The sequence below is a fragment of the Rhincodon typus genome, chromosome 33 (assembly GCF_021869965.1).
Source record: "Rhincodon typus isolate 14 chromosome 33, sRhiTyp1.1, whole genome shotgun sequence".
NCBI lineage: Eukaryota > Metazoa > Chordata > Chondrichthyes > Orectolobiformes > Rhincodontidae > Rhincodon > Rhincodon typus.
In genome coordinates this window covers 18,013,299-18,027,994 of record NC_063364.1, presented here as the reverse complement: position 1 = coordinate 18,027,994, position 14,696 = coordinate 18,013,299, and the positions used below count along the sequence as shown (strand labels likewise).

Sequence of the window (14,696 nt, the reverse complement as noted above, 5' to 3'; positions counted from 1 at the left end):
TTGCCTACCACTTTAACACAACACCATATTCCCTGGCCAACATCTCTGTCTCAGGCTTGCTGCAATCCTCCGGCGAAGCTCAGCACAAGCTGAAAGAACAGCAGCTCATTTTTCACTGGGAACTCTGCAACCTTCAGGACTCAGTATTGTGGTCAACGTTACAGAATGTTAAAAAGAGGGTTAGTCATGAACCCAGCTGTTCTAAGCACGTTGGTTTAAAATTGCTGTTGTGGCGCTTGGTTTTATTCATTTCTCATGGACAAAATTCACTGGGGTTTTGCTCTTTATCTGCCCACGGAATCAATAGCTGCTAATTGAGAATTGGGAATAAGCAGCTATTGATTCCTCCAGGCTGACCGTTACCCAATCCTGGGTCTGTCCAACTGTCTTTCTCTCTCTCTGGCCTCGATCTCCATCTATCATTTACTCTAAACCCCTCCACCCCCCACCCCATCTTCTGCATAAATACCAATGTTTTCCCAGCTACCATCAGCCCTGAAGATGTGTCACTCGACCCTGATTTCTCTGATATCTCTACACAGGTGCTGGCAGACCTACTGAGTTTTTCCAGTAATTTCTGTTTTTGATATACAGCAGGATCTTGGGATGCAAATCCATAGCTCCCTGAAAGCGACAACACAAGTGAATGGGGTAGTCAAGGAGGTGTATAGCATGCTCGTCTTCATCGATCAGGGCTTTGAGTATAAAAGTTGCCATGACATGTTGCAGCGGTGTAAAACTTTAGTTAGCTACATTTGGAGTGCTGTGTGCAGTTCTCATTCACCACATTATAGAAGGATGTGGAGGCTTTAGAGAGAGAGCAAAAGAGGTTTACCAGGATGTTGTCTAGATTAAATTGTACCAGCAATAAAGAGATGTTAGACAAACTTAGATTGTTTTTGCTAGAGCATCAGAGGCTGAGAGATGACCAGATACATGTGTGTAAAACTATGAGAGGCAAAGATAAAGTGGATAGTCAGTATCTTTTCCCAGGATGAAAATGTCAAATACAAGGGGCATAGGTTTAAGGTGAGAGAGGGAAAGTTTAAAGGAAATGTGTAAGGCAAGTTTTTTTTTACACAGAGTGGTAGGTGCCTGGAACAAACTACCAGGAGAGAGGTGTGGAAGCAGACTTGATAGCAACACTTAAGAGGCATTTAGACAGACACGTGAACAGGCAGGGAATAGAGGCATATGGATCATTTGCAGGCAGATGAGATTAGTTTAGAATGGCATCATGGTTCCCTCAGATGTGGAGGGCCAAAGAGCCTGTCCTGTATTGTATTGTTCTAGGTTCTATACATTAATATGTATAGGGAATGCACTCATATAATTCATTGATATATCTTATATAATTCATTATACAATTCAAGTGCAACCCAAAGCAGGGACTGGGGAGAAAAGAACGTTGCAAGCTGCCTATAATGGAAGAATACCGCTGATGAGTTTCTGAAGAAATCTGACTGGCACCAGCTCAGAATTTCCCTTGATATCTACACTCACACAAAATTTGTCGCAAATTAAAAAGTTCAAAATTTTATACAATACAAAGCAGCACCATTTTTAAAAACAAGTTGTAATTGTAATATTTCACTGTTTCAGCTTTCTGCCCTAAAGACACTGACGTGTACCTAGAGCATTGTTCCCTCTGCTAACTCCTGCGCTTATGCATCAACAGTTCCTTTCCAGAAAGAGACATAACAGAACATTTTTCTCCATTTATTGCCAACATTTTGCACCTGAAATGCTGGGAGGCAGATGTGATAGATCTTTTCTCAATGAGCTGGTAGCAAAAGGTGCACACATCTATGATAGTCATAAAAAAAAGGAAGGCTGATGACATGTTATTTACCCAACAGACTAGATGCATTGTAGAATCATCACCGCTGTAATCATCACTCAGGCACAGTCCATGATTATTTTTAAAAGAAGGGAAATGATAAAAATTGCTGAGGCTGAGATTGTTTGTGAGGTAAGCACCAGGTAGACTGTAACTGCACTGTAGCAAACTATGATTCTAATTCTTTTTTTAAATTAACCTATTTTTCCTAAACAACCTGTTCAGACATATCTTTGGAGCAGGTGGGCCTTGAACCCAAGCCTCTCAGTCCAGGGATGGGGACAGTATCACTGCACCATAAGAGCCCCTCAAATTATGATTCTATAACTGATAACTAAATCAAAGCAGCTGTGTAAAGGTGAATCAGTTCACCCACCTACAAACATCTCAAAGCAAATTACGAGCTGGTAGTTAACTGAGAAATTGATTTGTGTTTTAAGCAATCTAAATCAGAACGGCCACAAAATGACTTTTATGATGCAATTAGAATTGCCTCTATCAGGCTGAGTTTCAATTACCTTGTGGAGAATTACGAAGGGGAACAGTACCTGGAAACATAGGAACCGGAGTAGGCTATTCAGCCCATCAAGACTGTCCCACCCTTCAATAAGATCATGGCTGATCTTCTACCTCAATGATGTATTTTCGTGCTGATTCCCTATCCCTTGATGTCATTTGTCTTCAGAAACATATTGGTATTTGTCTTAAATATGATCAATGATTGAGCTTTTCACTGGGGTAGAAAATTTCAAAAGTTCACCATGCTTCCAGTGAACAAATTCCTCCTCCATCTTAAATGGCCAATCTCTCATCTTGTATTTATGTTCCCCGGTGTAAGCTCACCAGCCATGGAAAACAAGCTGTCTGCATCCACCCAGTCACACTCTGTAAGAATTTTTGTAAGTTTCAATGAAATTTCATTGTTTGAAGTTGACCTGGAATTGTTTGGTAATGGAATGTGCCAAAAGCAGAACCTGCTCTGTTTATTGTCTCTGCTTAATATGCTAAAATCTCATCTAAATGAAAATCTACACAATCACAATTTATATTGAAAGTATGAAGTAAGTTTAAAAAAAACCTTAAAATTGCATTATAAAACCATTTATAGGGAACTTACATGAGCTTAAGAAAGAAGTCAATGTGTTACACTCTTACAGGCAGACAAAGTAGTGGGAAATTGTTCACATGGAGCATCAACATTGACATGGACTATTTGGGTTGAATTACCTACTTCTATGCTCTATGTTCAATGTAATTGATCGCTCCACAGCCTGGAAAGAAGTGGGCCACTTTGGCTCATCGATTATAAGTTAATCAGCATGCATTTTAACATGACAGAACTTGACAAGCAATGAAGTGGTTAATTTGTAATAAAGCAGGACCTTCATGCAATAAGTGTACATTTGAAAATGTGCATTTTTGGGCCAGAAGCTGGAAACAGGTTAAACTGTTGAACATTTGGCCAGCTGAGCAACAAAAGACATTTAACAAGAAACTGAAATGAATGTCCATTGTCAAACATCACCTTCATTAAATGGCAAAAATTTCAATCTAATTTACACATGTGAGTGTGTGGGGGAAAGATGGACATGAATAAAACAAGACAAGACAAAATAATGAACGATCTTCTCACTAAATTGCCAAATTCTCTACCAGTATTGGGTATAAGTCCACTGACTCCCACAGTATCCTTAACCACACTTCCTCCTGCTCTGCTTCATTTTCATTTCCCTGATTCATTCTCCCAGTGTCTCTGGCTCTATCAAATCTGTTCTGATGATGCTACCTTCCATAGAAGTGCTTCCAATAAGTCTTCCATTTCCCTCAATTGGAGATTCCCCTTCACCATGTTCAACAGATCTTTTGGCCATGTCCCATCTATTTCTCACACTTCTGTTCTCACCAGCTCCCCTCTCTCCCAGAAGTATATTAGTTTTCCTTGTCCCCAGCTTTATTCCTCCAGCTTCCACATAAAACAGACCATTCTCTGTCATTTCCATGACCTCTGAACACCCCTACACCTCCAATCTCTTCTCAAAATTCTCAATCCACATTTACCCTGCAACACTCTGGTCCATTCCTCAATCAACCCCACTGCCTTTTCCCCTTCCCACAGCACCTTCACCTATACATTCTTTCCCAGTGAAACAATGATTTACATGCACTTCTCTCAATTTGATATACTGCATTCCTGGCTCATGATTCAGTTTCTTCTAGACTGGGAGACTGATTGGATAACCACTTTGCAAAATGCCTCCATTTAGTCCACATCCTTAACCTTGAAAAGCTGGCATTCTTTCTTTTATTTTATTTTTGCCCCAGTGCTACACACACTCAGGACCCTGCACTGTTCCAATGAAGTAATAGATGCTCAAGATACGATACAGCACTTCATTTTTCACATGAACACTTGCAGCCTTGAAAGTGAGTTCAACAATTTTGGATGATAACTCCTTTTGTTTTTGGAGGACAACTGTTGGTGATGACTTTGTTGTTCTAATGATGTAAAATACTGCTTAGTCCCCCAGCAATGCAGATTTTTCTGGATGGGGCTCCAAAGCCAGTAGCCCCTGGAACAGACTCTGAGCGGTGGGAGCTGCCAGGCATTCTTACTGTGATGGGAGAAGCTTTTACACTAGCAAGTTAAGATGTGGGATGTGCTGCCTGAGAGTGTGGTGGAGGTAGGTTCAGCAGAGGCCGTCAGGAGAGAATTGGATTATTAGCTGAAAAGGAAGAATGTGGTACAGAATTACGGCAGGTTGGGGGGGAGGGGGTGTGGGTGGTGGAGTTGGAATGCATACCAGAGGAAAAGAATAAGTTTTTAAAAAAAACGTACTTGGAAATGAATGTGATGGTCATATTGTGGCTCAAGTTTAAGGAATAGAAAATGAGTTGGATCAGTATGCATCATTGGCCAGTTTTAATGCTTTTCCCTTCTGACATGACATTAGATGCTTTGGGAGGGTCCACACAGACATTATGGGCTGAATGGCCACCTTTTGTTGTGATTGGAACAAGGGTCTGCCAGGTGGACCTCCCGGAATATGAGTTCCTTGATTGGGGCTGTTAACCTGGTCCAGTCAGGGAGTCCTGTCTGACAGATATAAGCAGGAGTCTCAGGGGTTCTGCTCACTCTAGGAGCTGGATCTGTGCTGGCTGGGTTAGTGTCATGTACTATGCACATGTAAATAAAGGGTGATTTGGTGATGGGATACCAGCCTCTGTGCATTATTTCAGTGGCAATGAGAGAAAAACACACCATTGAAGACACTCGCTCACAATAGTCATCTTTGAATTGGGGTAAGCATTTCTGGTAATATGCTGTTATTTGGGAAGCGTGACTTCTTCGATATTGCCGTCACATACTGAGCCCACTACGTGGAAATATTGCATTATTTTTTTTCCAGGTCAATGACATTGGGGCAGATGAAAAGCAACAAGTAATTCTTCCTGAAAGCATATGGACCCGCAGCTTTTTCAGTTAGAGTCAAGGAGCCTTGAGACCTACAGCACGGAGTTAGGCCCTTAGGCCCAAACTGATCCATGCCGACCGTGCTAACCCCATTTTCTTTTTCACTTGGCCCATATCCTTCTAAACCTTTCCTATTCATGTATTTCCCAAATGCCTTTTAAATGTTGTTAATGTACCAGCCTCAACCACTTCCGCTGGCAGCTCATTCCATATGTGTACCACCCTCTGTGTAAAAATGTTGCCCCTCAGGATCCCATGAATTCTTTCCCCTCTTACCTTAAACTGTTGCCCTTTAGTCCTCAATTCCCCAACCCTGGGAAAAAGACTGAGTGCATTCACCCTATCCATGCCTCTCATGACCTTATGCACGTCAATAAGATCACCCCCTCAGTCTCCTACGCTCTAAAGAAAAAAGTCCCAGCTTGTCCAACTTCTTCCTATAACTCAGTCCTTTGAGTCCTGGCAGCATCCTTGTAAATTTCTTCTGCACTCTTTCCAGTTTAATAACATCCTTCTTATAGCAAGGTGACAAAAACTGAACTCAATATTCCAAGTGAGGCTTCACCAACGTCATGTACAACTGCAGCAAAACTTCCCAACTTCTATACTCAGTGCCCTGACTGATGAAGGCCAGTGATGAAGAAGCTTTCTTCACTGCCCTGTCTACCTGTGACTACTTTCAGACAACCACGCACCTGAACTCCAAGATCCCTGTGTTCCACTACACTCCTTAAGGTCCTACCGTTCACCACTAGGAACCTAACTTTCCTGGAAGCACGGGATACTAAAACTTTCCAAGAGTTGACAGATTTAGCTAATGAATATTATGACCCCAAGCCACCTCTAATTCTGAGATGTTATCAGTTTTACTCAACAGTTCAAGAACCAGGAGAATCCGTATCGGGATTTTTGACTAGATTAAGATGACTGACAGAGGAATGTGACTTTGGTTTAACCCTCAATGAGATGCTGAGAGACCATTTTCCTGAAGCCCATCTGGACTTCAAACAGGCACTAGAACTGGCTTTATCATTGGAAAATGCAGCAAGTGCGGCATATGAGTTGCAGGGTATTCTGACGTAACTGGATACCTTCACCAGGCTGACTGAGTTTGGGGGACACCTCTTGAGTGAAGGCAATTGCATAGCCTCACTCAGGACATATCCTGAACATAGGGACCCTAGGGCAGCCCACAGGAAAACTCCAAAACAAAGCCAAGCCTCAGCCAAACGGTTAAAATTTTCTCGAAGATGTGGGCCGGCAGGCCATTGTAGTTGCTGCTGGTATGCAGACTCGAGACAGCAAGAGTCCCACTAGGCCTAAATTGAGTAAGAAAACTCATAGGCTGGTATCCAGGAGAGTGCACACCCTGGAAAGTCCACCTACAGCAGGTTTAGACAGTTAAATTGCTTGAGAAGGTGATGGTGAGCTGCCTTCTTGAACTGCTGCAGTCCACCTGCTGTGGGTTGACCCACAATGCCATTAGGGATGGAATTCCAGGATTTTGACCCAGCGACAGAGAACGAACTGTGATATATTTCTAAGTCAGGATGATGAGTGTCTTGGAGGGGAACTTGAAGGTGGTGGTGTTGCCATATATCTGCTGCCCTTCTCCTTCTAGACGGAAGTGGTCATGAGTTCAGAAAGTGCTGTCTGAGGAACTTTGGTGAATTTCTGCAGTGCATCTTGTAAATAGTACACACTGCTGCTACTGAGTGTCGTAGCAGAAGGAGTGGATGCTTGTGGATATAGTGCCAATCAAGCAGGCTCGTTTGTCCTAGGTGGTGTCAAGCTTTTTGAGTGTTGTTGGGACAGCACTCATCCAGGCAAGTGGGGAGTATTGCATCACACTCCTGACTTGTGCCTTGTAGATGGTGGACAGGCTTTGAGGAGTCAGGAGGTGAGTTACTTGCTGCAGTATTCCTAGCTTCTGACCCGCTCTCATAGTCACTGTGTTTATGTGGTAAGTCAAATTGAGTTTCTGGTCAATGATAACCTTCAGGATGTTGATAGTGGCAGATTCAGTGATGGTAACACCATTCAATTCCAAGGGGCGGTGGTTAGATTGTCTCTTATTTGTGATGGTCATAGCCTGGCATTTGTGTGGCACGAATGTTATTTGCCACTTGTCAGCCCAAGTCTGATATTGTCTAGATCTTGTAGCATTTGAACATGGGCTCCTTCAGTATCTAACGAGTCTCGAATGGTGCTGAATATTGTGCAATTATCAGTGAAAATTCCCACTTCTGACCTTATGATGGAGGGAAGGTCATTGATGAAGCAGCTGAAGATGGTTGGGCCTACGACACTACCCTGAGGAACTCCTGAAGGGATGTCCTGGAGCTGAGATGATTGACCTCCAACAACCACGACCATCTTCCTATGTGTCAGGTATGACTCCAACCACCGGAGAGTTTGCCTCCTGATACCCATTGATTCCAGTTTTGCTAGGGATCCTTGAAGCCACCCTCGGTCAAATGCAGCCTTGATATCAAGGGCTGTCACTCTCACCTCACGTCTGGAATCGAGTGAAATTATAAGCTGTTTCTTTAAGCTTGCCTTCAAATTTGGACTGCTCTTTCTGCCGGGCCAATGGATGATGGATGGTTTGGAGCTATCCTTACATTTGGTGGAGGGAAAGAAACCATAGGTTTCTTGCTGAATGTTCTGGGGGGTTGGGTATGTTTTGCTCCTATCCCGTTTGCAAGGTTGCAGCTTTCATGTGGTCCACATGCTTGTCCAGGACTGCCTCTCCTACCTGAACTTTGTACATCAAGGGGCCTGACGTCATGTTGACCATGCCTTTTATCCATGCAGGGCCATTCCCATGGTTCTGACACCAGGAGTCTCTTGGCGACGGCTTAGTGCTAGCTGGACCAGTTTCATGTACTCTGCGTTTGTAAATAAAGAGTGAATTGGTGATGGGATACTGGCCTTCATGGAGTTGTTAAACTTCTGCACTTTTACAATTCCATGGTTCTGTAGTGGGCAACCTCCTCATTCAGTAAGATGGCCCTGCCAGTATCACTGCGCACAAAACAGCCTGGAACCCCAACCCCCAAAAGCCTCTAAACCTGGGGGTCAGAACAAATCAACATTGTTTCTTTCTGTTCAGTTCTGAGAAAGGATCACTGGACCCGAAACATTAACTCTGTTTTTTTCCTTCACAGATGCTGCCAGACCTGCTGGGCTTTTCCAGAAACTTTGTTTTTGTTTCTTTCTGCACTGTACTGCCTGACCTCCTGAGCAATGCCTTGCTGTTTCGACTTTTCCCTGAAGAAGAGTCTTTCATTGGGTTCTCCCATCATGCCATTTTTGACATTGAGAAGCAGGAACAGTGAAGTGAAAGGCAGCCAGAGAGAATGGGGGAAGCTGGAAATCAGCATGGGACCCAGCCCACAGTGCAGTGTTTATGGGAGACTGAATGTCCTTGAGGGGATTAATCAGAGTGAGGGGGCTGCTAGTGGACTCCTGCTTCTGAAATCTCTTCCCCCTTTGACCTCAGTACCGGTTTCCGCCACCCAGTCAAACCTTCTTCCTGCAGCAGTATCACATGAGGGTTTATTTAAAGGAAAAAAAGAGCGGTGAACAGCGTCTGACGTGAATGAAGGTCACAGGGAGAGAGTGATCCCTCCCTTTCTGTCCCGGCTGCCGGGCTCGGGGAATTGCAGATCCGTTGCCCGGCTTGACTCAGCTTCAGGTAAGGGGGGGGGGAATTTATTTATTATTTTAAAAAATGCAGACTCGGGTGGATTTATGATGCTTTGTGTGTGTGAGAGTGAGTGAGTGAGTGAGAGAGAGAGAGAGAACGGCCTCAGCTGCTACCAATGGCGGGATCAGTCCAACAGCTGGGGGGTACCTGAAGGTTATCGAGTGGTTTTCCGTCAAAAAATCACTTCATGTGTTCTGGTGAACTGTGGGCCGCAAGCACTTTGACAACCTCTTTTCGTAAGGCTATCGGATTGGGATGCTCGCAGTTGCAGTGGTCTGGGCTTTCTTTGTTTTGTTTCAGTGCGAGGCCCCCTCTGTCATTCTATATTTTTATAAATTTCTCTCGCTCATTGCATAGCTCGACAGCGCCTGGTCAGTAAGGATTTGCAGTCCTGTGTCGGTTTTTTTAAAAATTTGGACACGTGGAATAAGAATGAACCGTTACTATCTTTTTTTTTAAAAATAAAGTCTCTCTTTGCCCTTCCTTGTCCTTTGGTGTCATTGTCGTCCATTGCCATTAGTCGCTTGTTAGACCAGAACTGTGCATTGTGACCCACTTTTAGTCGACTCAGTTGAGAGTAACTCAAACTCCCTAGCAACGCCTGAATTATATAATCATCATTTCTAAAGCTATATAGCTGGAAGAAGCTGCTTTATTCATGCACTTGAACGTCATCTGGTTAGATTTTCATCCGTATATCCAGCACAGGTTGAAAATCTAGTCTGGAATTTATTTATGCAAGACATTTCTTGCCTGGGAAGGGATACTATCTGAATCCCAGAAAAAAAGGTTTTCAATTTGAAATCTTGCCCCATTAGCGGGAACTAGATTGACATCTCATGAAAAGAAGGATTGGAACTGAAGTCTGAATAGCATTATTTTCCGGTGTTTTTTTATTCTTATTTTTGTGAGAGATCAAAAAAGGATCATTTATTTTTAAAAGAATGTGATCCAGTGGTGGAGATGTATGGTGTAAAGTTCACAATAAAGTAATCACGCGGACTGTGGATAGAACATACCTGAGCCAGGTGACCCCCCCACTGACTTCAGACTAATAGATCCAAGTGTACCTGTATTGCGGTAAAGCCTTCAAGACAGTCAGAATAAATTGTAGTAAACTAGCAGTTCAAATTGTGCAAATATAATGACTCCTATCAGCAATTTAAACTCTTAGTTTCATCTCTAAAGTTTCAAATGTCCATCTTCCTGTTGCTCGCAAACTAGTGTATGCTGAGACATTTCTGTATTTGTAACCAAAACACTTCTTGCTTGAAACCAATACTATATGACTGTAAGAATTTGTGAGTGATTCTTTCTGTGGCATTGTAATTCTTACAGTTAGCATAACGTGCAGTAACAATCAAACTTGTTTGAAGAAATATACACATGGGATTCATTCACTGCTTTGCAATTCTATGCCTGGATGTTTCTAATTCATTCTGGGAAAGCAGTCAGTCACTCCTGCAGGTTTTTGAGGTTCTGAAGTTGTAGAATATGTATGCATCGCCCTTAAACCTGAATAACTACAGTACATATTTCTAGTGAAATATGTCACCATTGCACACTAGTAAACTGGTGTTTCGTCTAACCCCTTCTCCTACCCTCGCTGCAAAATACTTAGCAATGATTTCTAATCTTGAAGACATTCTCTAGAACTTTGAAATCAGTCACATTCATGGGTTTCTAAGAACTACTCCAAGAACAGACTGGCAAAAGTTCCATGGAATCTTTTATAGTTGTCAATGAGTTCATTTTTCAAACTTTTATTTTGAAACCATACCAGGATGCTAGAAGTGAGAACAATGTTCTCAACATGTGTAACAAATGTAATCAGTTGTTCTCTCCCACCATCACACCTCAATTTCATAAGCAGGTTTTGTGTGTTATTATTTTGCTGTGTTCCTCAGAATTTTCATTGGAATTAGGGAATAATGCATGTCAATGCATCAAAAGTGTAATTATTTATAGTTCAATTTGCTGGATCATTTCAATTTACAAAGCTTCCACGTTAATAATATTTTCAAACAGCAGGAGTTTAGAAATAGAAATGCTGTTGATATACTGATGAAGGCCACAGTTGTTTCATTTTTGCTATCTATGACTGAAGTTGTCTGTAGAGCTGTAAGACCCAGAATAAATAATGCAGTGCAATGTCAATTGTTGTTGCTTACATAATTAACTCAAAGATTTGCAGACCTTGATTATATCCAAACCGTAGTGCATTTTAAATAAATATTCATTATTTTATAGATCCGACAGGGGATGGAGTTAATTGTAGTGCATTGTTTAGGGTGAGATAGTCGAGCAAAGAAGAGTTAGGTAGGAACTTAAAGCAGTAAGTATGAAGGAAGATATTGAACAACAAGAAAATGGAATATAATGAAATAAACTTCAAAGCAAGAGAATTGAAGCATCAGCAAGGATCCAAGGACAAGTAGAGAAAGTTGGTTAAACCAGCTTTGTTGTAACAGATGTGAACGTATTTTTGGTTTTATAGTGATTATAAAGGGTGTTGAATGGTAGTGAGATTAATAGATAAGCAAAACCAAATTGGTCTTGGAAATGTAATTGTTTCCCTATAATACAATGTTAATTAACACGCTCCACCAGAATCAGGTCAACATGTCACATATATTTTTTGTTAACCAATCATTCACTTTCCCTACTTTTGAGTTCTCCCTTCCATGTGCTTTAGTGTCAGAAGGTATTTTATTGCTTGCTCAATGCACAATTATCCCCACATCTGATGTGATAAATTCTTTTCTTTTCCATGTACAAATTTACTAATTTATCTGGATCACTTTAGTGAGCATTTCAATCAATTAGTGATTTATGGGCATAAGAAATGGGGAATTCATTGATCCCGCATTCCCAATGAGAAGTTTTGTTTGAAGGATGCAAGGTATGGAGAATAGGTCCTCCACCTTTGTAGCCATGAGATGGGTTTGGCAAATTTTACCAATTTTTAATTACAGCAGAATTACAACCTTTAATCTTCAGACATTGATGGAATGCACTCTGTGCTGTTAGAACTTAGCACTATACCCTTTCAGTTAAGGAATCCTGAACTTTTTAATTAGTTAAATGAAATACCTGTTTACACCAGTCAGTGCTTCAACAATCTATGATATAACAGCTTCACCTATAACTACTGTCTTTCAAATCCAGCTGTATGAAAATTGGAATTGTCCAAATGTAGGGCATTTCTATAAGCTGTCATGCATCAATTTTACTTATTATTAAAAGAATAAAATAAAATAATTCACTGCTACACTTCATCTGGTGCTGGATTAAAGCATTGGCATGTTGGACGAGTTATTTGCCTCATGTACTGGACTTGTCCTGTGCTCCAGGAACCCATGAACTGACCCAAACAAGCTTGGCCTTGTTTTGCCTGACCATTCTGACGACTTCAATCTTAGCATATTATTGTTTTTTTTTTTTTTTCAAACATTGTAACTTCACTGTCATGTTCTTTTCTTCCCAAGATGTAACTTACCAACTTAATTATTTCAGTTAAAGTTCCATTTTGTTTTCTTTGGAAGCTAACAGGATCTGAAATTTGGCAAGGCCTTGGTCCTGAGATTGCTGATTTTGAGACACTGTACCTTTGGTAGCCTTGTGATGACGTCTGATCGTAAGGAATACAATGTCCATTTAATGGCCTGTAGTGCACTTTATGGGAATGCTAACTTTCCTGTTATCCACATCCTAAGTTTTCTTTTTCTGTTTTTCTCTAGAGTGGCTCAATATTGACATAAAAATAGAACAACAATCCTAAGCCCTCTGTTCATCATGGCCAGTTTATTCCGCGGTGTGACGTACTGCACTTTACCACTGTTCCAAAGTGTACCAGCTCTTACGGTTAAACAAACACCCTGCAAACGTTATTTTAAAACTTATCGGGTTTTGTGGAACCAACAAGCAATTAAAGGTAACTTTTTTAAAATCATTTTACACGTAGCTTGTTACTGTAGCTCATTTCAGTTAAACAAGAGGAGCATGGTGCTTATAAGAACTGTTTTGCTATCTTTAACCATCCAATGGCATTATGTTAATTCTCCTTATTCATGGTATATAACACATTCCACACCATTCTATTTGTCCAAACTCATGACTAACACAGAGCTTTGCATGCACAGAATAATTAGTTTGGATGGGCTGATGCATGAGGAGCACTGAGATTGTGTGTGCCTTTTGCATCAGTGACTGAACTGCAGAATCAGCTTGTGTTTTTAGTTTAATGTAAAGACATTATTAGAATATATTTATTTTGTATTTTTTATTTATCAACATGAAGTTTCCACATTGCTTTCCATGCTGTAGTCACATAGAATCAATCTTGTAGATGTCAAATGAAGGTGAATGTCGTTTAACCACCTTTAAAGTTCTTGTCTAACTTACATTGTGTCAAAGAACAGTTGCATTCTTTAAATCCAATTGTCATGTTTTTGTGCATGTTATGATTTTTTTTGTTTTGCTTATACAAGGAAAGTAATTCACTTTACAACAGGTCTGACTAACTGGATAACCTTTTCTAGGCCCATGTTGGGCATGGTTCCCAGCAACTGTTTACTAGAACTTGAAACTGCGTCCCTGCCAATAAAGGAGTGATATGTGAAACCAACATATGTGCAGCAAAAAAGGGACAGTTGAGAGTTCTATACGAACATTATGTCGAACTTGTGTATGTCTTTGTTCCAGGTAGTGCAATTTCAGCACATTGGCTCAAATCCATTAAACGGAGTTTGCTGATTTCCCTATTAATTCTGTTTGAAAAGCAAATAGAACCATGGAACTTTACAGTATGCAAGCATTCGTCTTACTGTGTTTGATTCAGCATGTTGCTGGAAGCAAAATTAAGACTCATTGATACAGTTGCCCACAGAGTTTGTATTTGGGGCATGTGACCAGTTACTTTCTTCCCATTGCCCTTTCTTCTTCTGTTTCTAATAGTGAAATAATGTTTCTTTTTTAAAACTGTTAAGAATTGCCAGTGTCTTGAAGAATTCCATGCCCTGACATGAAAACTCATAATCCAACTATCCCTGTCTGTATTCCGAATGATACTTAAGTGGATACAAAGTTTCAGTTCACAGAATAGTGTCTCACTGCAGTGTGTGTTTTAATTTTTTGATAGAAATCCCAACATAGTTATTAACTTGCAACTATGAAATAAAACATTTGCACTCTTTGAACATCAGTTTTTTTTTAAAAAGATCAGATTTTAAAAAATGGTGTGCTTATTGTACAATTAATTTTTGCAAGCAAATTCTTCAGGGAAGCTCCAGGCATTCAATAAGTTTTAAACTTTAATGTGACCGAAAGCTAATTGAGAAGCACTGTCTCTCCCAAATACTAATCTTAAAGCAAATCGAGTATTAATACCAGAAAGTAAAATATGATTTGAGAAAATAAGTTCATTCCTTTACCTATTATTTATGCATTCAAACCTGTGACAACTTCGATCCAGAAGGACAAAGGCAGCAGATACACGTGAATGCCACCACCTACAGGTTCCCCTCCAAGCCACTCACTGTCCTGACTTGGAAATGTGTTGTTGTTCCTTCAGTGTCGCTTGGACAAAATTCTGGAATTGCCTCCCTAATGGCATTGCAGGTCTACCTACAACACATGGACAGTATTGGCTCAAGAAGGTAACTCCTCCTCCT

The 14,696-nt window shown here is 40.9% G+C and overlaps 1 protein-coding gene across 1 annotated transcript in view; it reads left to right on the top strand.

Annotated features, from left to right (window-relative positions):
- The first annotated feature begins 8,837 nt into the window (after positions 1–8,837).
- LOC109915526 (NAD(P) transhydrogenase, mitochondrial-like) overlaps positions 8,838–14,696 on the top strand; it is a 61,940-nt gene continuing 56,081 nt past the window's right edge. Inside the window, exons 1-2 of the mRNA XM_048615923.1 lie at positions 8,838–9,012; positions 12,765–12,958. Coding sequence (XP_048471880.1) covers positions 12,820–12,958 — 139 coding nt within the window. The 5' untranslated portion in view covers positions 8,838–9,012; positions 12,765–12,819. The remainder of the gene's footprint in view (positions 9,013–12,764; positions 12,959–14,696) is intronic.